The 20,767-nt window shown below is 50.3% G+C and overlaps 1 protein-coding gene across 2 annotated transcripts in view; it reads left to right on the top strand.

Moving 5' to 3' along the window:
* The window catches only part of STK25 (serine/threonine kinase 25), a 35,135-nt gene that overhangs the window by 2,304 nt on the left and 12,064 nt on the right, over window positions 1-20,767 (top strand). For both annotated transcript variants that reach the window (XM_050965598.1, XM_050965599.1), the window contains 3 exons: window positions 13,159-13,389; window positions 15,998-16,054; window positions 18,859-18,967. In XM_050965598.1, coding sequence (XP_050821555.1) covers window positions 13,159-13,389; window positions 15,998-16,054; window positions 18,859-18,967 — 397 coding nt within the window. The remainder of the gene's footprint in view (window positions 1-13,158; window positions 13,390-15,997; window positions 16,055-18,858; window positions 18,968-20,767) is intronic.

Below are 20,767 nucleotides of genomic sequence, written 5' to 3'. Positions count from 1 at the left end.
AGGTCAAAAGTATAATTTGGTTAAAAAAAAAAGTGGATGCAATCATGGAGGATACATCCATCGATGGGTTTTAGTCAAGATGGTTAGGGACATAACCCCATGCTCTGAGTGTCCCTAAGCCTCTAACTGTCAGTAGCTGGGAGTGGACAACAAGGGATGGATCACTTGCAATTGCTCTGTTCTAATCATTCCCTTTGAAGGTACCTGGCAGTGGCTACTGTTAGAGGCAGGATAATTGGTTAGATAGACCATCTGTCTGACCCAGTATGGCTGTTCTTATGTGAAATGTGCCTTATATGAATATGTAAGCATCCAGTGGATGAATTGATGAGGCTGTTAAATGCAGGCACTGTGCAGGAGAAGGCTCCTACATCAGTGTATAGGGACATGTGAGAAGCTTGCACTAGATGAAGGGCTAGTGGACTAAGGCTGAAGGAAGTTAATCAGAAGGAAGGAGAGTAATTTTGACTTGTATCATGAATGGAGATCCTGGTGGGGTTGTTTGGCTGGCTTTAGTTGCAGCAAGCTTATATGAGTGAATATTAGGTCCAAAGTTGTCAGTATAAATTATGCCTAATCTTTTCATTATTATAGTCTGTATCAGGGTTTCTCAACCTTTTCCATACCATGACCCCATGTTACAACAGAATCATAGAAGTGTAGGACTGGAAGGGACCTTAATAGGTCATCAAGTCCAGTCCCCTAAACTCAAGGCAGGGCTATTAAATAACTAAACCATTACAGGTAGGTGTGTGTCTGACCTGTTGTTTAAAACCTCCAATGACAAAGATTCTACAGTCTCCCTAGGCAATTTGTTCCAGTGCGTAACAAATTAAAGAGTGTTCGGGACCCTCCCCTTCCACCTAGTCATCAAGAAAGCAATCCCCAGGGCTGCTCACTAACCCCAGACTGAGAACCAGTGCTCTACATAGGTAGGGTCTGTAGAGGGCCAGGAAGAATGTATCAAGTAAAGAATGTCCACCCATGTTCACAGATTGGCTTGTTGATGTCATGAGCTGACCGAAGACTAAGGGTAGGCTTGAGAGAGGCAGGGTGGTCCAGTAAATAGGGCACTGGGTTGAGACTCAGGTTCTATTCCCAGGTCTGTCTCTGACCTGCTATGTGATGCTGAACAAGTCAACTCCCATCTCTGTGCCTCTGTCCCCTCCTGTCCTTTTTCTGTCCTGTCTATTTAGATTGTAATCTCTTCAAGGGAGGATACTCACTGAGTTTGTTCAGGACCCACCACAATGGGCCCCAGTCTCTGTTGGGGCCTCCAGGCCCTACTATAATGCAAGTAATAACTTGTGGCTGAAACTCAGATCTGGATTTACTCCCACTTCTGCTGCAGGCTACTTGTGTGACCTTGTAAAAGTCTTAAGAGATTGTGCCTCAGTAATAGGTCACTATCTGATAGCTGTTATGAGAACTAGTGCCTGGAAAGCACTCGGATAGAAGATTATAAAAATGCAAAGTATTTTTGTCATACGAATTGCTCTATTTATCTGGACTGTAGAAATCAGTTAGACCCTCCCTCCGTGAATCAGCAGGCAATAGAAAAACTGCACTGAAGTGATACTGACAAGTGGCTTTCAAACATCTCTGCATATAATACCTCTAGTCTTCTGCAAAAGTACTGATTTCCGTTAGAGAACTGAAAGGTTAAGACGTTACACAAGGTATTGCTGCACTCCCTTAAACTTGATTCCCTCCTCCAGCTGTGACTTAGCCCTCGTCCAGACTAACCCGCGGCATCGGCGGGTTAAAATCGATTGCTCGGGGATCGATATATCGCGTCTAGTCTGGACGCGGTGTATCGATCCCCGAGCGCGCTTACATCGATTCCGGAACTCCATCAATCCGAACGGAGTTCCGGAATCGACACGGAGAGCCGCGGACATCGATGCCGCGCCGTCCAGACTGGTGAGTACCTCGATTTTAGAAATTCGACTTCAGCTACGTTATTCCCGTAGCTGAAGTTGCGTATCTAAAATCGATTTTAATTCCTAGTCTGGACGTGGCCATAGAGAAACTCTGAATATTTGCCTTTGTGGTTAGAGAGTACCTGAGCCCAAGGACTGTACACAAGTACAATACATTGGTGTTAATCTCTGGGGAGACTGGAGTTCTGCAACTACTAGTCCTTGTGCTGTAGGGTATGGCACCAGCAGTGTTTACTTTCTAAATTGTTGTGCCATAGATGAGGAAGTCTTAACTCCTGGTTTAAATCAGTGATTCTCATTGTTTGCTAAATGGGAAGAGGGCCCAGGATAGAAACGTGGAAAGGGCAGAGATGCTGTGCCCCCACAACTCCTGTATATGTATCTGCCTCAGATTGAGAACCCTGACTTCTCTCCTTTGGGTTCCTTCACATCAGCCTAGGGCATGACTCCAGCAGGTGATGCTGTAGGCAGCTCTGTTTGGAGGGCCAGGTGAACTGCAGCAAAGCAGGGCTTGGCCTGGTATTGAGGATCTTGGTTGGATATGAAACGTGTTGGCATCGGTGTCAGCCAAATATGCTCATCTGTACTTAGAGCCTGTTCAGTGTGGGAACTTTCCCTTCTCTAGCACACTCCCAGAGCTTAAAGGTGTCACGTCTACACGTCACATGTCTCCTCAGCAGCAAGACCCAATAGAGCTGCCAAGCCTGAGTTTCTCACAGTGAACTGCTTGGGATTGCTGCCAAGTTGGCTCTTAAAATGCCACTTTTCTTAATTCCTGACATCTGCAGTGATTTGCTTTGTTTAAAACTAAAACGTAGCTACTTCAGTCATGATGGAAAATTCCCCCACAGCTGTCATGACAAAGTGCCTTTCTCCCCCACCCTCCAACTGGCACGATAAATTGTTCTTTGTCCTGAGCTGCCATGATATAATTACCCTCCTCCCCTTGAGATCCAAGTGGAATGTGCTCCCCTATCTCAAGCAGTCAGGTTGGAATGTTCTTTCTCTCTCCTTTCCCCCAGCAGAATAGCATAGAGCATTGTCTCCCTCCATCTCAGAGTTCAACGTGGTTGGCAACTGCAGGCCTTGATGGATGCTAGGGAGTTTATATTTAAGTTGTCTTTGCTCACTTCAATTGTGTTGCTTTGTGGTGAAAGATACCAGGTGGGTTCTTGGAATGCACCATAGTTAAGTTAGACTGACCTGTGTGTGGCTGCTCTCTGCATGAAGTGTGGGACAGTTCATTTCTTAGCATTGAGAACAGCATATAGACCAGTTGGCATTCAAAATGGTGGTGTTGAGATTTTTCTCCACTTCACCTCTCAGCATTGTGTGAGCATGTGCATGAAGCTTGCCTGCAAGCCAGCTAGAGCATCTGTGCAAAGGCTCACCAAGTTGTAATGTGGCATTTCAGATAGGATTTTTCTCTCTCATTATTACTTGTTGCTAATCATGGACAGTATTACACAGGGGACGTCTGAAGAGAGATTTCATGAACCTGGTGTAATCTTGCAGAGTTTCACTTACCTGACTGTGCCATAGGCTGGACAGAATTCTGTTGTAGGCAATCTGAGCATGGACTCTTACTGTTCCTGTCATATATTGTGAGGTAGCAGTAGCTGCACATGAGTAGAGCTTTCCTACTGGGTAGTATTAGCTTATCTCAGAATTGATATGTCTGAGCTATCAGTACTTCAGTTATGTTTGTGATGTTGCACTCCATAGTGTTTCATGGAAATATACTTACAAGGGTAAATATGATGTAACTGGAATATACTTTATGCAAAGGTCTCTTGTAAGGTGTCATTACAAATCTTATAATCTGAGTGTGTTCATCTTATTTGTATGTATGTATCATTCTTGTATCTGAAGATAGAAATATAAAATGTAACTCTGAGGTACAGTACTACTGTAATTATGCAAAGTGTGGGCCATTGATGATGGTTAAGAACCCTGATGGCTCCCACTGACTAGGACAATTGGTTGTAGATGGCTCTGTTTACTCCCAAGCCTTCCTGTGTTGTAAGCCAGCCCAGGAAGAATGGTGGAATCCATCTTAAACCTGGTGCTTTTCCATTTGGAAGGAGGGGCGGGAATCCAGAGAGACAAAAGATTCCTGCCTTGTGCCAAAGCTATAAAAGGGAGTGGAAGAGAACAAAGGATGGTCTCAGGCCATGGCTACACTAAGGACTTGTCTACATCACAAAGTTGCAGCGCTGGTGAGGGGGTTACAGTGCTGCAACTTAGGAGGTGTACACATCTGCAGGGCATCACCAGCGCTGCAACTCCCTGTTTGCAGCGCTGGCCGTACTCCCGTTTTGTCTCGGGTGTAGAGGATCCAGCGCTGGTAATCAAGTGTAGACACTTACCAGCGCTTTTCTTGACCTCCGTGGAATAAGCAGGTATCCCAGCATACCTGAGGAAGCCTCTGGTAATCAAGCTGGTCTCCTTCCCCGGTTTGCTCTTGCGTTCCCCGAACCCCCGAGCAAGCAGGTCTCCTTCCCTGCGGTTTGCAGGGTGGTTCGGGGAACGCGAGAGCAAACCGCGGCGAAGCTGGTCTCCTTCCCCGGTTTGCTCTCGCATTCCCTGAACCCCCGAGCAAGCAGGTCTTCCCTGCGGTTTGCAGGGTGGTTCGGGGACGGTTTGCAGGGTGGGTCGGGGAACGCAAGAGCAAACCGCGGCGAAGCTGGTCTCCTTCCCCGGTTTGCTCTCGCGTTCCCCGAACAAGCAGGTCTTCCCTGCGGTTTGCAGGGTGGTTCGGGGAACGCAAGAGCAAACCGCGGCGAAGCTGGTCTCCTTCCCCGGTTTGCTCTCGCGTTCGCCGAACCCCCGAGCAAGCAGGTCTCCTTCCCTGCGGTTTGCAGGGTGGTTCGGGGAACGCGAGAGCAAACCGCGGCGAAGCTGGTCTCCTTCCCCGGTTTGCTCTCGCGTTCCCCGAACCCCCCTTGAAGCTGCCCAGCAGCGCTGCAGTGTGGCCACATCTAACACCACTTGCAGCGCTGGTTGCTGTAAGTGTGGCCACTCTGCAGCGCTGGCCCTATACAGCTGTACTAATACAGCTGTAACAACCAGCGCTGCAAAATTGTAGATGTAGACATACCCTTACAGTTTTGCAGCGCTGGTAGTTACAGCTGTGTTCGTACAGCTGTATAGGGCCAGCGCTGCAGTGTGGCCACATTTGCAGCACTTGCAGCGCTGTTGGGAGTGGTGCATTGTGGGCAGCTATCCCACAGAGCACCTCGTCCCATTTTGGCGCTGTGGCTTGTGGGAAGGGGAAGGAAGTGTGCAGGTCTTTCCGCTTCCTGTTCCAACGCCCCGTGGTGCTTTGCTACACATTCCAAGCAGTTTGGCGGCATTGTGAGTCTGCAGCGCGATTTCTGAGATTGCTGTTACAAATGGAGCCTGAGCTGCTGAGGACCTTGCTGATGAATGTTGCCAGCACATCACGCATGGCAGTGGAGCTATTCCTTCAGCTGCAAAGTGACAGTGAGGAGTCAGACGATGATATTGAAACGCCTGACGCTCAAGACACTCAATTGCTTGTGGCAGTAACAGACGTGCTCAGCACCGTGGACCGGCGCGTTTGGGCTCGGGAAACCAGCACTCAGTGGTGGGATCAAATCGTCCTGCAATCCTGAGATGACGAGCAGTGGCTGCAGAACTTTCGGATGAGAAAAGCCACTTTCATGGCACTGTGTGCTGAGCTCGCCCCTACCCTGCGGCGCAGGGACATGAGATTGAGAGCTGCCCTGCCAGTGGAGAAGTGGGTGGCTATTGCAATCTGGAAGCTGGCAACTCCAGACAGCTACCGATCGGTGGCGAACCAGTTTGGAGTGGGAAAGTCCACCGTTGGAATGGTGCTGATGCAAGTTTGCACAGCCATTAATCGCACCCTGCTAAGAAGAACTGTGACTCTGGGGAACGTGCAGGACATTGTGGATGGCTTTGCACAAATGAGTTTCCCTAACTGTGGAGGGGCAATAGATGGGACACATATTCCTATTCTGTCACCACCCCACCTGGCATCAGAGTACGTTAATCGCAAGGGGTATTTCTCCGTGGTTCTGCAAGCGCTTGTGGATCACCGTGGGCGTTTCACTGACATTTACTCAGGATGGCCTGGAAAGGTGCACGATGCACGCATCTTTCGGAACAGTGCCCTGTTCAGGAGGCTAAGGGCTGGGACTTTTTTCCCAGACCACAAGATCACAGTAGGGGACGTTGAAATGCCCACTGTGATCCTTGGAGACCCCGCTTACCCCTTAATGCCATAGCTCATGAAACCGTATACAGGGAAGCTTGACAGGAGCAAGGACCGGTTCAACTACAGGCTGAGCCAGTGCAGAATGACTGTGGAATGTGCTTTTGGCCGTTTGAAAGCCCGCTGGAGGTGTCTTTATGGGAAGCTAGATTTGGGGGAAAGCAGCATCTCCGCTATTATATCCGCGTGCTGTACCCTCCATAATATTTGTGAAGGGAAGGGTGAAAGATTCACTGAGGAATGGACCTCCGAGGTTCGACGCCTAGAGGATGAATTTGCACAGCCAGAGAGCAGGGCTACTAGAGAGGCCCAGGAAAGGGCTTCAAGGATTAGGGATGCCTTAAGGGAGCAATTTGATGCTGAGAGCCAACAGTAATGTTTGGTGCCTTTGCTGTGCTCATTTCTACCTTGGGGTACAATATTTACCACTTCCTGCAATAATAAAACGTATTGTAAAAGCCATAAAATCCTTTATTCAAAGTACAGTACATAAAAGGCCAGGGGGGTTAGGGTGGTGGACTGTACATTCAGAGGTTTGAATATGTCCTGTTTGGATTACTGTTCAATGTCGTCTGCACTTCAGGATTACTATGCTGCAGGGTAATGGGGGTGGAGTGCACAGGGTAAGAATTGTAGTTATCAGGGCTGGTAGGTGATCGTACAGGTGTTGGGGGCAGCTGGGGGTAATAAGAAACTGGCTGCTGGAGAAAGGTGTTTTGTGCAAATACTGGGGAACAAGAAAGAGAGCTTTGGGAGGGGTGTGGGTTACCACGGTACAGATCTGCACGAGAGACTCGAAAGACTCAGTTTGGCGAGCCAGGAGGCTTATCATCTGCTTTGAGGTTTTTTTGGTAGCCAATTCCTTTCTCCTGCTTTCTGTTTGCCTCCACTCATACATTTTCTCTCTCCATTCCTGCGTCTTCCTACTTTCTCTGTTGTAGTGAATCATAACTGCTTTGATCAATTCTTCTTTTGATTTTCGCAGATTTTTTCTCAAGTTCTGCAACCGACATGAGGCCGGTGATCCGGCTGCATTAGTCAAGGTCACTAAAAAAAACATAGATAGAAACATGTAATACACAGAGGCTACATTGTTTATTATCACACAGTGAAAGAGTTTTTAGACTTTTTGTAGCATCCTTCCCACATACCTAACATAACACAGAGAGGCCAGGGAAGCGAAGGCATGGTGAGCAATGGGGTGAGTGTTTCTGCCCCGACTGCACCTGGGAGGGGGAATTGACCGATGGGTCACTGGGGTTTATCTGCACTGGGTACAGGAGGTAGCTGGTGTCTTGCACAGGGGACAGTAGTGAACAGGAAGGTGGCGAGCTGCTGGCGGGGGGGGGGGGCGGTCCGCGTAACTGCCGGCCTGCTGGTGAGGGGGGGGGGAAGGCACAGCTGTGCTGGCTGCCTGCTGGGAAGGGAGGGGAGAGACCGGAGGGCACCGCGGAGCTGGCTGCCTGCTGGGAAGGGGGGGGAGAGACCGGAGCGCACCGCGGGGCTGGCTACGTGCTGGGAACGGGGGGGGAGAGAGACCGGAGGGCACCGCGGGGCTGGCTGCCTGCTGGGAAGGGGGGAGAGAGACCGGAGCGCACCGCGGGGCTGGCTGCCTGCTGGAAGGGGGTGGGGAGACCGGAACGCACCGCGGGGCTGGGGGGGGACCGCGAACCTGGCGCCCTGCACTCAAGTATCCCTAAATTCTCAACAGGGTTTCCTACTGCCAGATATATCACTGCTGCGTGTTACCATGGGAAGAGAGGGAGGGTCTTCTACAGCAATGTGGATTCCGCCCTGGCCCCTATGCAGCTTGCCTGTGTGCAGCCATGGTCCCCCCACACCTCGCTGCACAGTGGATCGGACGAGTTAGCCTGACCGGAATAAGGACCACGGTGGCTCTCCCGATAAACTTGAGAAAGCACATTGCGCACGCTCTGGCTGCAACTTTTCAAGAGATTACCGAGGCAGATTACAGAGACGTGATAGAGCAAATCAATGGGCTATTCCACGTTTAGGCATGCATGCAGGCAGCCATAACCCAAACCCTCCTCTCCCAAAACATAAAAATCTGCTTACCCCGAGCACACTCCGCAGCTTCTTCCTCACCAGCAACTTCCAGCTGCTGCGACTGGCTAGCCTCCTCCTGGCTTGAGAAGAGCTCCTGGCTGCAGGCCTCCTGGGACTCCGGGGTGTCTCCCTCCACGCCAGTAGCCTCACTGTCAGCTTCCTCTACACCCTCCCCCACTTCTCCCTGCTCTGAACTCTCCATAGTGGTCCTCGGATTGGCACTGGGGTCACACCCAAGTATGGCATCCAGCTCCTTGTAAAAACGGCAGGTTGTGGGGGCAGCTCCTGAGCGGCGATTTCCCTCACGGGCTATGCAGTAAGCACTCCTCAGCTCTTTTATTTTGACCCTGCACTGCAACGCGTCCCGTTCATGGCCCCTTCTCAGCAAGGACTGCGATATCTGCCCATAGGTATCATAATTTCTCCTTCTGGAGCGCAGCTGTGCTTGCACAGCTTCCTCACCCCAAACACTGATGAGGTCCTGCAGCTCGGAATTGTTCCATGCTGGGGCTCGTTTGGGGCGTGGAGGCATGGTTGCTGATTGATTGAATGATTGATTGCACTCCACACCTGGCTGAGCAAACAGGAAGGGGATTTTTAAAATTCCCGGGGCATTTAAAGGTGGGGTCAGCTGAGCCCAGGGCAGTGGAGTGTGCATGATTACCAGAGAGGCTTCTAAGGTATGCTGGGATACCTCCTTATACCCCGGAGGTCAATAAAAGCGCTGGTGGGCTTCCACACTTGCTGACCAGCGCTGGATCACCGGCGCTGGAATCCCTACACCTGAGGCTCGACCGGGTGTACAGCCAGCGCTGCAACCAGGGAGTTGCAGCGCTGGCCGTGCTTTGCAAGTGTGGCCACATCCTAAATTGCAGCGCTGTAACCCCCTCACCAGCGCTGCAACTCTCTAGTGTAGCCATGGCCTCAGTCATGAGAGAGCCTCTTCTTTTCACCTAAGATGCCTGCTGGAACTAACAAGGACTGTACCAGGGAAAGGATTGGGCCCAGACTAAGAAGCTTATTGGAACATCTCTGAGGGTGACATTTACCGGTATTGAGTTTCTTAATGTGTTAGGCTTAGACTTGCGTGATTTTGCTTTATTTTGCTTGGTGACTTACTTTGTTCTGTCTGTAATTACTTGAAACCACTTAAATCCTACTTTTTATACTTTGTATATCAATATTATAGAGGGTGAACAATTTGAGTTTACCCTGTATAAGCTTTATACAGAATAAAATGGATTTATTTGGGGTTTGGATCCCATTGGGATGTTGGGTAATAGGTGACCTGCTGAGCAGTTTTGGGTTCAAGTCTGCAGCTTTGGGGGCGTGGACCAGACGTGGGTCTGTGTTGTGGCCGGCTAGTGTGTCTGGCGTAACAAGGCAGGGTTCTGGAGTCCCAAGCTGGCAGGGAAAACGGGCTCAGAGGTAATTCCAGCATGTCAGGTGACAGTCCCAAGGGGATCTCTGTGACTGAATCCGTCACAATGTTATTCCTGTTTCTGTTCTGTATAGGTAGAGCGAAGGCATGAGTGATCTACTCCTGCATTCAGTCTGCACGCCAAACTCTCCTCGTTTCCAGTGGAGGTCAGTGTCCAGAGTAACTGCTGGATTGGGCCTTCGAATTTTCACTCATTGGCAGAGAAACTCATTAGGTCATGGCTTTGCTGCAACTGCGGGACTTGTATTGACTTGTTCAGAAATACACGTGAGAAACTTTTCATCAGCTTCTGGTGGTCTCGTTTGGTCTTCTGCTCCTCAAACAAAGAAGGCTTGAGGCAGGCATGTGCCGCTTCCAGATCTGGGCAAAGGGTAGTCTGCCACAAGTATGAGTGGTTCTCGGGTCTGCTTTTAAGCAGCTGGGAACTTTGGAGTTTCCCATTCTAGGTGCTGACTTTAATGTAATTTGATGGGACACAATTCCTGCCTACAGGAATTGTTCAGTCTCCCTAACACCTTTGGCCAATACAGCAATACTCTAAACGCTGTGTTTGTTACAGAAGCGTAGCCCCCTGCTGCCCACTTCAGTCTCTGCAGTGCTCATGAAACACAAGACAAAACCAGAACTAAATGTCACCCCTCTGTGCTGTTAGCAATGGGACTGAGATTTGGATCAGATTGCTGAGCCCGCAACATACCCTTGTCAGTCCCCAAACAACCTTCTGCAATGGCTGCTCCAGTTTCACTTCATTAATCACTATTAATCATTTGCATAAGGGCCAAACAAGAATGGGACTCCATTGTTCTAGGTACTGAACAACCAGTAGTAGATGGTCCCTGCCTTGATGAGCTAGCAGCCGGACAGACACAGGATGGGGAAGGGGTAGAAAACACCAGCAGAGTGAGCAATATGAGGGCAGCCAGCTGCATGTTAGTTGCAGGTTTTTCCCTCTCCTGCTTAAATCAGACTTGATGAACAGGAAGTTATTGGTCCTGGCTCTACATCACACTCCTGAGTCCCCCCGCATCCCTTTCTAGTGTTCTTCCTTTCAAGGTGCAGTGTTCAATGTGGCTGTTGCCCTCTCCCTCTGTGAATGCTGATCACTTTTCAGACAGGAGGGCCTGGGAGTGTCTGTTTGCACAGTGCGTCATGTGGATAGTACTTCCCTTCCCTTTCTGAGTCAAGTATCCTTAATAGACTGCTGGTGCAAGGGTAAGCTGGATCCTGCCCGTGCAGTGGGTTACGAACAGCACATCTGGCCATTCATTAAGACTGCAGCCATGCTATCCTATCACTCATGTTCTCTAGCTTAGATCATCTTCCGTCCTGCACCCCACACTCCGGTCCTTGCTTGCATCTCTAGTTCCTTTAATCTCTACTGCTCAATGCTGCATTTCCCCTCTCTTTCCATTTCCAGCCTATATTTGTTGAACGTGTAGCACCGTTTGGGTGTTGCCATGGATGCGTGAGGATTTTTGGCATAGTAAAATCCTGTTCAGCTAGCTGAGTGTGCTGGTTGCCCGTGTCTAGGCCTCTGTTGCTCTGTGTGCAGATGTGATATTGTTGGGAAGGGTTGTTTAGCTGCTGTGCCCGGTCCAAAGGCTTCTTAATATGCCCAGTTGGTTTAATTATTAAACATAAATTGAGGCACTCATTGAGGACCAGCTGCAAGAACCCAGTGAGGAAATGGGAAAATGCAGCTGTCCTGACCTCAGATAAAATCTCAGTTGAATTCAAGGTTTAACTAGGGAGTGGTCCCTCATTGATGTGTTTGTAGGTGAGTATGTATCATATGCTTGTTCTGAGAAGCCATGGGTGTGGAAACCCATACGTCATAATTGCTTGGTTATTTCCCACAAGTCATGCAGGATTTTCCAGAACCTAGACTTGTCTTTAAGAAAGCCCTTTTGATCACGAAGAGCCTTTTACCACTGCAAAGCAATGCAATACCTCTGAGTCTGCAGCTGGGCCGAATGAAATGGCATCAAAGAGTGATGCAGACTTCCCACCCACCCACATTCACAGTAATGAAGTATTAACTCTGAGGCCTAATTATGACCATTTGAATGCCAGTATTACTCTGTGGATCATCACATTAGAAGCATCCCAGTTAATGCGCTTATGTAGTGAGGCTGAATGTGCTTGTCACATCTGGACATGCCATTCATTTGAAAGGCTGTTCCAGGAGAAACACTCAGCAGATCAGCTATTTTGTCTCTTTTGATGTATTCAGGTGTCTGGGACCCTTGCTGCTGTCCTTCAGAATGGAGTGGTGCTTACCTTGCCAACAGTTAAATAATGGTGTGCTCCACTGGGGTGGGGTAATCAGTATTTCTGAGCAGCTGCCCTTGTGTTATGGTGAAATCTGATAGTAAAATAAAGGGTCAAAAGGGAGAGAAAACATTCCCTTCTTTCTGAATCTCCCTGCAAAAAACACTGCAGACTTGGGGTGGGGGGATGTCCCACTGGATTTCTATTTGCCTTGGTCTTGGGATACCATTCAGCTCAGTTACCACATGCTTACTAGGCTGTAGGAACAGAAGGCTGGATCTGACATTCCAGGGTCTACATTTCTATACGCATACAGCAAACAATCTCTCATTGTTATTAAACACTTCTATTCTAGTACTACCTAGAGGCCAGTCAGGTTAGGGCCCCATTGTCATAGGCACTGTACAGAGGTCCTTTGTGATACACAATCCCTCGCCCAAAGACCTGACAGTTTTTTTTTCAGAGACCCCTTTCTGTGCACTTGGAGGGCTAAGGTAGCAGTCCCCAAACTTTTAGGGTTGCGTTCTCCCCCTCCCGGTCCTTGTCCATGCCTACCTGGGGACTGGGAGCGGGGCTGTGGCTTGGGTGTGTAAGGGGGCTGAGGCTGGAGCCACGGTGTGGGACGGGGCCGGGTGCGGAGCCTTGGCCAGGGGCCCAGGCTGGAGGGCAGAGCTGAGACTGGGGGCGGGGCTGGGAGCAGAACCTCAGCTGGGCCTCAGTGAGGGCCAGTAGCTGGGGCCGCGGCTGGGCTGTGGTAGGGGGCCAAGGCTGGGTGTGGGTTGGGAGCTGGGGCCACAGCTGTGGCTGGGGATGGGTCTGGGTGGCACTCCCTGCCTGCCCCTGGGGCTGGCTGGGCCCCACCACACCCCCCCAGAACTGTCCCCATGCCCCCTAAGGGGCGTGCCCCACATTTTAAGGACCACTGGTCTAAGATCATTCTTCATTTCACCCTGGCATGGGGTGGTACCACAGTAAGCGTGTGTGCGGGAAGATCTCCAGTCCTGTCATATATCTGGAGGTCTATTGTGGTCCTTGAGGATGCCTTACAATGAAGATGAGCTCTCTCAAAGAAGTGTAGTGGGAGTCAGTGTGGTGACAGTGACCCTGTTTTAGAGTAGAGTGTCCTGTGGGTGGCTTATGGTTTGACCCTTTCACCTTGTCTCTCTTCCGGTTAGCACTCCAGGGTGGACCCAGAAGAGCTGTTCACCAAGCTGGAGAGGATTGGTAAAGGCTCATTTGGCGAGGTGTACAAAGGAATCGACAACCGCACCAAGGAGGTGGTTGCTATCAAGATCATTGACCTGGAGGAGGCGGAGGATGAAATTGAGGACATCCAACAGGAGATCACTGTGCTCAGTCAGTGTGACAGCCCCTACATAACCCGCTACTATGGGTCCTATTTGAAGGTAGTCAAAGCTGCTACAGGAGAGAGCCTCCCTAGTACTCTAGCTCATAAGTCTGTGGATGGGGCTAGTATCCTAGAACAGCAGGAAGCAGGCTGGGGCGGTGACTAACAGCTGCAGGATGGGTGTCCGGCAGGGGTGGGCTGCACTGTCAGCAAAGAATATCATTACTGCAGCAAGGGTGCAATGGCAATTTCCATTGCATTTACCAGCCCTAAAGAAGTGGGGCTCTGCTGGAATGAGAATGCTCCATCAAAGAGAGAGGCCCCCAAATAGATTTCCTATAAAGGAGGTAGCTCCCACACAGCCCCCACCCACCTTCTCCTAGAGCAGGGGTAGGCAAACTTTTTGGCCCGAGGGCCACATCGGGGTTGTGAAACTGCATGGAGGGTCGGGTAGGAAAGGCTCCCCAAACAGCCTGGCCCCCATCCCCTATCTGCCCCCTCCCACTTCCCACCCCCTGACTGCCCCCCTCAAAACCTCAGACCCATCCAACCCCTCCCCGCTCCTTGTCCCCTGACCCCTATCCACACCCCGCTACCTGACAGCCCCCCGGGCACTCCCACTCCCTATCCAGCTGCTCTCTGCTCCTTTTCCCCTGATGACTTCCTCCTGGGAGCCCCTGCTCCTAACTGCCCCCTGGGATCCCACCCCCTTATCCAACCCCCCCTGCTCCCTGTCCCCTGACTGCCCTCCTGATCCCTATTCACATCCCTGCCCCCTGACAGGCCCCCCGGGATTCCCACTCCCAACCCTCCCTGTTCCCCATCCCCTGACTGCCCTTTCCCCCACCGAACCTCCACCCTATCCAGCTACCCTCTCCTCCCTGACTGCCCTCCAGGATCCCCTGCTCCCTTAGCCAACCCCCCCACCCCCCAAGCTCCCTTACTAGCAGCAGGAGCTCGCAGCCATGACACCCAGCCAGAGCCAACTATGCTCCTCATGCTGCCCAGCGGGAGCGGTGGGCCAGAGCACAGCCCATGTGGCAGCATCCCTGCGGGGGAGGGAGGACAGCGAGGGAGGGGCAGGGGACTAGGCTCCCTGGCTGGGAGCTAAGGGGCCCGGGCAGGATGGTTCTGCGGGCCGTGGTTTGCCCATGTCTGTCATAAAGCATTCTCTTTCTGGCTTTAGAGTCCTCAATATGTTGCCTTTGCATCTCTGGGGACCCCAAAAAAGAGAGAATCACCACTTCCGACACAGCTTTGGAAGATATGTTGCCTTTACACTCATGAAGTGCTGTCTGGCTTTCCTCTCTGGTTTGCCCCTGGCATTGTGTATCAGTGTTTAGCTAGCAGAAGGCCTGAGACTTTGATTTTACAGCTCCTTGATAGTCTGTGCTCCATCTTTATTCAGCCCCATTCCATTCCTTCTGGGAGTTGCTCAGAACACAGTAACAGGCACCTTCAGTAATACTGAGTTGTGCAGAACCACCGAGGAAGGGAGCCAGGTTATTCTCAGGGTTTGAGACCCTAACTCGAGTTTCTTGTAGAGGCTACCATGGAAGTCTCAGGAAGCACTACTTCTAGCGGAGCTCAGGCTGCCTCCACTCTTCTCTGCATGAATCCCCTGCATGGCAGTGTGAAGTGGCAGCCCAGCCCTGGTCTCAGCACACCTGCCAGTTACCTTGGCCTGTCTGAACAAAGGTTGTCAATTGCACTGAACGCTGCCACGTTTAAGTGGTTTAAGGCTGCCAGACTCGCTCAGCTTCTCACTTAAACCAGTCTGTAATACTGTAAGGGATGAACAGCGAGGTATTGCTATTACTATTGATGTATATGACGGTAGCATCTAAGAACTGTTGAGGATCAGGGCCGTGTTGTGGCAGACGCTGTACAGACATGACAGAGAAAACACTCCCTACCCCCAGAGAGCTCCCACTCTAGGGGTTGCACAGAATACAACAAATCAGTGAAACAAAGGGTGCATGAGGATGGGGAGATTGAGGGAACAATGAAATAGACCAAGTGTAACACTTGGAAACAGTGTTGGGGTGAGTAGGAGACTAGGTCTGTTGGAGGAGCGATACTGGGGTCAGGAGCTTTTATCTCAGCTGCCATTAGTGACTGGAAGTCACCACTATCTGGTGACTGTTTGGAGACATAATTAAGATGAGTTGATAGTCTAGTGAAAAAATATGGATGCTGCTCAACCACCGTCGCTGTTGGCAGTCTCATTACTGAGGCCAACGACTGAAAAACTATCCTCCCTCCCTTAGAGGGGTTGTTTCTAGGACCAGCTGGAGATACGTTGATAGAGGCACATGGGGAAGATTGCATGACTGCTGCCCGTGAATAGATTTCTGTCAACAAGATGCTAGACTAAGCATTAAATTCACTTAGAAAAAAATTGATTGGAAGGGAAATGCATAGTGGGATCCCTCCTAGGGCCTAATTTCTGTGCAGCAGTACTGTGTCAATGAGGGATGAATGGAAGCTCGCCTTACTTGGTCCTAGTCTGGCAGTGGCGGTTGAGTGCCTGTTTGGTCTACTGAGTGAAGAGCTGTGCACAAGTTTCATGGCTGGTGGAGCAGGGCCTGATTGAGGTTTGATTTTTGTTTTAATCTTAACACACTGCCCAGTGCTCACCAAACCTTTTCCTGCCTCATTTGCAGAGTACCAAGCTGTGGATAATAATGGAGTACTTGGGTGGAGGCTCAGCACTGGATTTGGTAAGTAGCTTGGTCAGTCCTAATCTATTAACACATGGACACATGTGGCCCACAACCAAAGGCTGGAACCTTAGTTTGTGAAACAACCATAAAATTGGTGTTTATTAACCCCACTAAGCCTTATTCAGAGCCATTTGCCCAAAGAGTAGCCAACGCAGAGCAGGCATGCTGGCTACAAAGCCTGTTTTATGCCAGGATGGAGAAATCATTTGCTCTGTGACCCTCTGGGAAGTCTGTACCCACCTATCTAAGCACCATTGTACAACATAACCTGCTACTCTACAGACAACAAGTTATCTCAGGAATAATCAGTGATGGCTTGTCCTGTTTGAGTGACACTATATCCATGCTACACCAGATGCGAAAGAATAGAGATGCAGAACATACATAGGTCTCAACTTTGCTGTGTCATACTCCTGCACCTCCATTGATTTAATGCACGTATAAGTGGGACAATGGAAGGACTGGGATAAATCATTTTTCTTGCACGTGTTGGTAACTCCTTTAGCATGCCCTAACTAAAATGGGCTGATTCAAACGCTCCAAAGGCAGTCCTCAGTCACACTTAACAGATGTTTATATAGGGCCTCTGCCCCGTGGACCTGACCGCCCCCCCCACCCCCCGTCCCTTCTCCGCAAGCCGGCTGCATGATCTGCAGCCAGTCCGCTTCCAAACTGCGCCAAGGACACATCTCTACACGCTTGTGCTCCACACCCTTCACTTCCTCACCCTCGTGTCCTGCCCCGACACAAAGTGGCAGGACCTCCTGCCACTTCTGCAGGGTGAGGAGCCCCAGTGGGCCAGCCTATACTCTACCCTGGTCCAAAGGCCCGCCGGGGATATCAGTTGGCAGCTTCTTCATGAGGCTGTGAGCACGGGCATGTATTTGGTGTCGTTTACCCCTGCCCCAGACACCTGTCCCTTCTGTGGCGTGAGGGAGACCCTGGCGCACATTTACTTAGAGTGCGCCAGGTTGCAGTCCCTATACCGGCTCCTCACCAATATATTGTTGCGTTTCTGGCTGCACTTTTCCCCTCACCTCCTTCTCTATGCACTCCATATCCGTGGCCCCACAAAGTCATGGGACCTGCTGGTCAACCTCCTCCGTGCCCTGTCTAAAATATCCATCTATGCAACCAGGGAGAGGAGGTTGGCCAATAGAGACTCCTGTGACTGTGAGGCTTGTTTCCGATCCTCTGTCCATTTACGCATCCAGGCAGAGTTCCTCTGGGTGGCGTCCACTGGCTCTCTTGACGCCTTCGAGGAGCAGTGGGCGCTGTCTGGGACTCTTTGCTCGGTGTCCCTGTCAGGCTCCCTTCTTATGACCCTTTGACCGCACTCCTGTCACTGTTCTTTTATTAGTTGTCCCCCGAAATCAGTTGGGTTCTGAGGTCCTGCAGATCCTCCCCTTAGGCTGAGGGGGATCCTTTAGCAGAGTGCCCACCCACTTCCGGAAAACCAATAGGTACACAATTGATTAAATAGAATGAATCTAAACTTTGGGGTATTCCTGGCCTATCTATCTGTGAAGAGTGGGTGGGATGATGGAATTCCAGTGTCAAAGCTTGTTCTGCTGTGTAAAAAGGCATGCCTGACCTGTAGCACCCCTGTCTGGGCAAGTGTGGCTCTGCCATACTCTGCCTTAGTTTCCTTTCTTGAACTCCTTAAAAACTCCATACAGGAGTTCCATTAATATCCTGGTTTATTATCATAAACTGTGCCAGTCAAAATAAAGTTCTCACAGACTCAATAACATCCTTCTCAGCCCTACCTAGGGGGAATCTTCTTGTCGCCTGGAGTCTGCTCTCTGATTGTCTCTTCCAGAGCTTTTAAGGCTTCTCTCCTTACCTGTCTGGGTTGAGAGAAGGCGGTGGATAGCCCTGAAGTATTAAGACTCTATTGCAGCTTCCAGGAGCCTTCTAAGTCTTTGCATCTTCACTCTGTGTTCCCCCGAGCACATCCTGTTTGCCTCTTTGTAAAGCTCAGTTGCCTTCTCTTAAACCTAATTGGGCAGCAGCTATTCAGACAGAGGTGCACTGGACCGTGCTCCCTCTTAAAGGGACAGTCACACTGTGACACTCACCTTAGCAGAGAATTCTTTGAGTTCTCAGCCTTTCCAGTGCGATAACTGATGCCCTGAGCCTGCAATGAGAGCAATGCTGTTGGACCCCACTGACTTCAGGGGGGCATTTGCACAGAGTTCATTGCAGGGTTAAGGCCTCAGTTACTACACTGGAAAGGCTGAGAACTCAGCTAGGGTGGGATCTTATCATCTCACCTTGTCTCCAGATAAGTCAGAAGTGCCTCTCTTGCTGTTGCACCAACTGAAATGCTGCCCACTTGCACGCATGTGCCCATAGCCTTGGACAGATTGGATCTGTATATTTCTATGTGTGTAATGTATTCCCAGCCTAAAGCAGATGAGTGTGGCAAACCTTGGTTTTGGTTCTTATAATTGATGCGGGGAGGACAGGGGGCAGGATAAAACATAGCAGTAGACTTCCTGATTGGCATGTCTGCCAGCAGGTGTCTCACACTGCTATGGAGGAGATTTTATGTTACAGACTGAGGTCAGGAAACGTGGAACCTGTTAGGAATCACTCTAGTGGTGCGTAAATGTCTGTCATAAAAGTTGCGTAGGAAATTTCAGATCATCTCCCCTCTCTGGTCCTCCTCCTCCTATTTATTTTTCCTTCTGTCATTCTCTCACCTCTTCACTTCTATTTAATGTCTATGTTCCTTCCTTTCTTCCTTCCAGACTTGCTCTCATTCACTCCTCTCCCCACTTTTCTTCCATGTTTAGTTAAAGCCAGGACCCTTGGAAGAGACCTACATTGCCACTATCCTGCGGGAAATCCTCAAGGGCTTAGATTACCTGCACTCTGAGAGGAAGATCCACAGGGACATCAAAGGTCAGGCTTGGAGAACACAGTCCCTTTGCTCATGAATGATAATCCCACCAGCCCTTAGATAAACCTAGAGAAGCAAACTGAGGGTGCAACCAGAATTGCTTTGTAATCCACTACGTTTGTTATCAATAGTTTGTTCCTGAAATCATAAACCTCATGTTCTTGCAGATGAGGATGAATTGCTGCCTATATCTAAGACTTGGGGTAGGGTGGAGGGTCAGCAGCACCAGTCTGGCACCTGTGGTTTGGGTGAGGACATGGAACAAGGGGAGATGAGTTGCCAGAGAGAGGTGAGTTAGCAGAATTGTTCAGCTGCCTGCTGACTATTGTTGGTTAGTGTTGGAGCTTCTGTTTCTGTATGTAAGACCCTGAGTAGTCTGAGCGCTGATCATTATGGACACAACTTGCCTGTGGCTCTGTTGTTGTGGCTGGAAACTTTTTCAGTATGTGTGACTGGAGCTGCCCCACCGAGAGCTCTGAAGCCTGCATGACAAGAGCACAACAATGCTAGAAACAGAAGGGCTGCTGCCATTATTTTCTCCTGCTTCTCATCTTACAGCATCCAAGTGTACTAGACACCATGCAGTACAGAGACAAGGTTCCTGCCCCAAAAAGCTTAGCTGGACTACTTCCCTCCATTGCATCATGCTTGAGATCAAACAGTCATGGGGGCATGGGGCAGGAGGGATATGGTGACCTCAGTAAGAGTATCTGACTGTGCAGAGAGGGTGAGAGCATTGAATATTAAAAGAACTGACCTACTTGCAAGTTCTGGGAAGGGACACGAATGAGGAAGATAGCAGCTTGGGGAGCCAGTTCTGGGAAGGTGTTTCATGCACATGGGTAGTTTGACAAAGATATTGAGGTGATTGTGTCACTATGTGTATGCCTTCTAACTGTGTTGGTATACAAGATATCTACAGGGCCAGCGCTTCCATTTAGGCGACGTAGGTGGTCGCCTTGGGTGCCAGGATTTGGGAGGGTGGCATTTTGCAGCTCTTGGCAGCAATTCGGCGGCGGGGAGTCCTTCCGTGCTCCATGTCTTTGGCGGCAATTCGGCGGCAGGGAGGTCTTTCCGCGCTCTGGGTCTTCGGCAATTCTGCAGCGGGTCCTTCACTCACTCCGGGACCCGCTGCTGAAGTGCCCCGAAGACCGGGAGCGCGGAAGGACCCCCTTGCCGCCGACTGGGAGCGCGGAAGGACCCCCGCCTAGGGCGCCAAAAACCCTGGCGCCGCTCCTGGATATCTAGCTTGCTATTACTGGCACCTGGTGTGTCCAGAGCAGCTGCAGAGGGGGACAGCAGAGATGTGAGCATCCCCAAACGACTTGCATACCAAACAAACATACAGGGTCTCTTTTGGAAAGAGACGTCCCAGGATCCTGAGTGACACTCCCTAGGTGAACTGAGTGAGTGGAAGTAACGCAAGTTCTAAGGCCAGGATTGCCCAGGACAACCAGTGCTGAGCACCCACCCACTGAAAATCAGGCCCTTTCAGGATGTCTCAAAATGGGTCTCCAGTGACTCTTCATGAGGCCCTGTGCTGTAGGGCCTCCTTCAGCCTCCGGCAATTTCTTCAAAACTAGTCATGGAGCTGCCAGATAAATGTTCCCCTTCTGCCCCTGAATGCATGAACCTGCTTCGAGTTGCTTGAGATACTGAATCTGGAAATCAGAGCCGGAGTTCTCTCTCAAAAACCCGAGTCACTAGAGTCCCGGTTGGTTACAGCAAAAAGAACAGGAGTACTTGTGGCACCTTAGAGACTAACAAATGTATGTGACCATAAGCTTTCGTGGGCTACAGCC

Source organism: Gopherus flavomarginatus, chromosome 8, assembly GCF_025201925.1.
Source record: "Gopherus flavomarginatus isolate rGopFla2 chromosome 8, rGopFla2.mat.asm, whole genome shotgun sequence".
In the NCBI taxonomy this organism is placed as follows: domain Eukaryota; kingdom Metazoa; phylum Chordata; order Testudines; family Testudinidae; genus Gopherus; species Gopherus flavomarginatus.
This window is presented reverse-complemented; position numbering and strand designations above follow the sequence as displayed.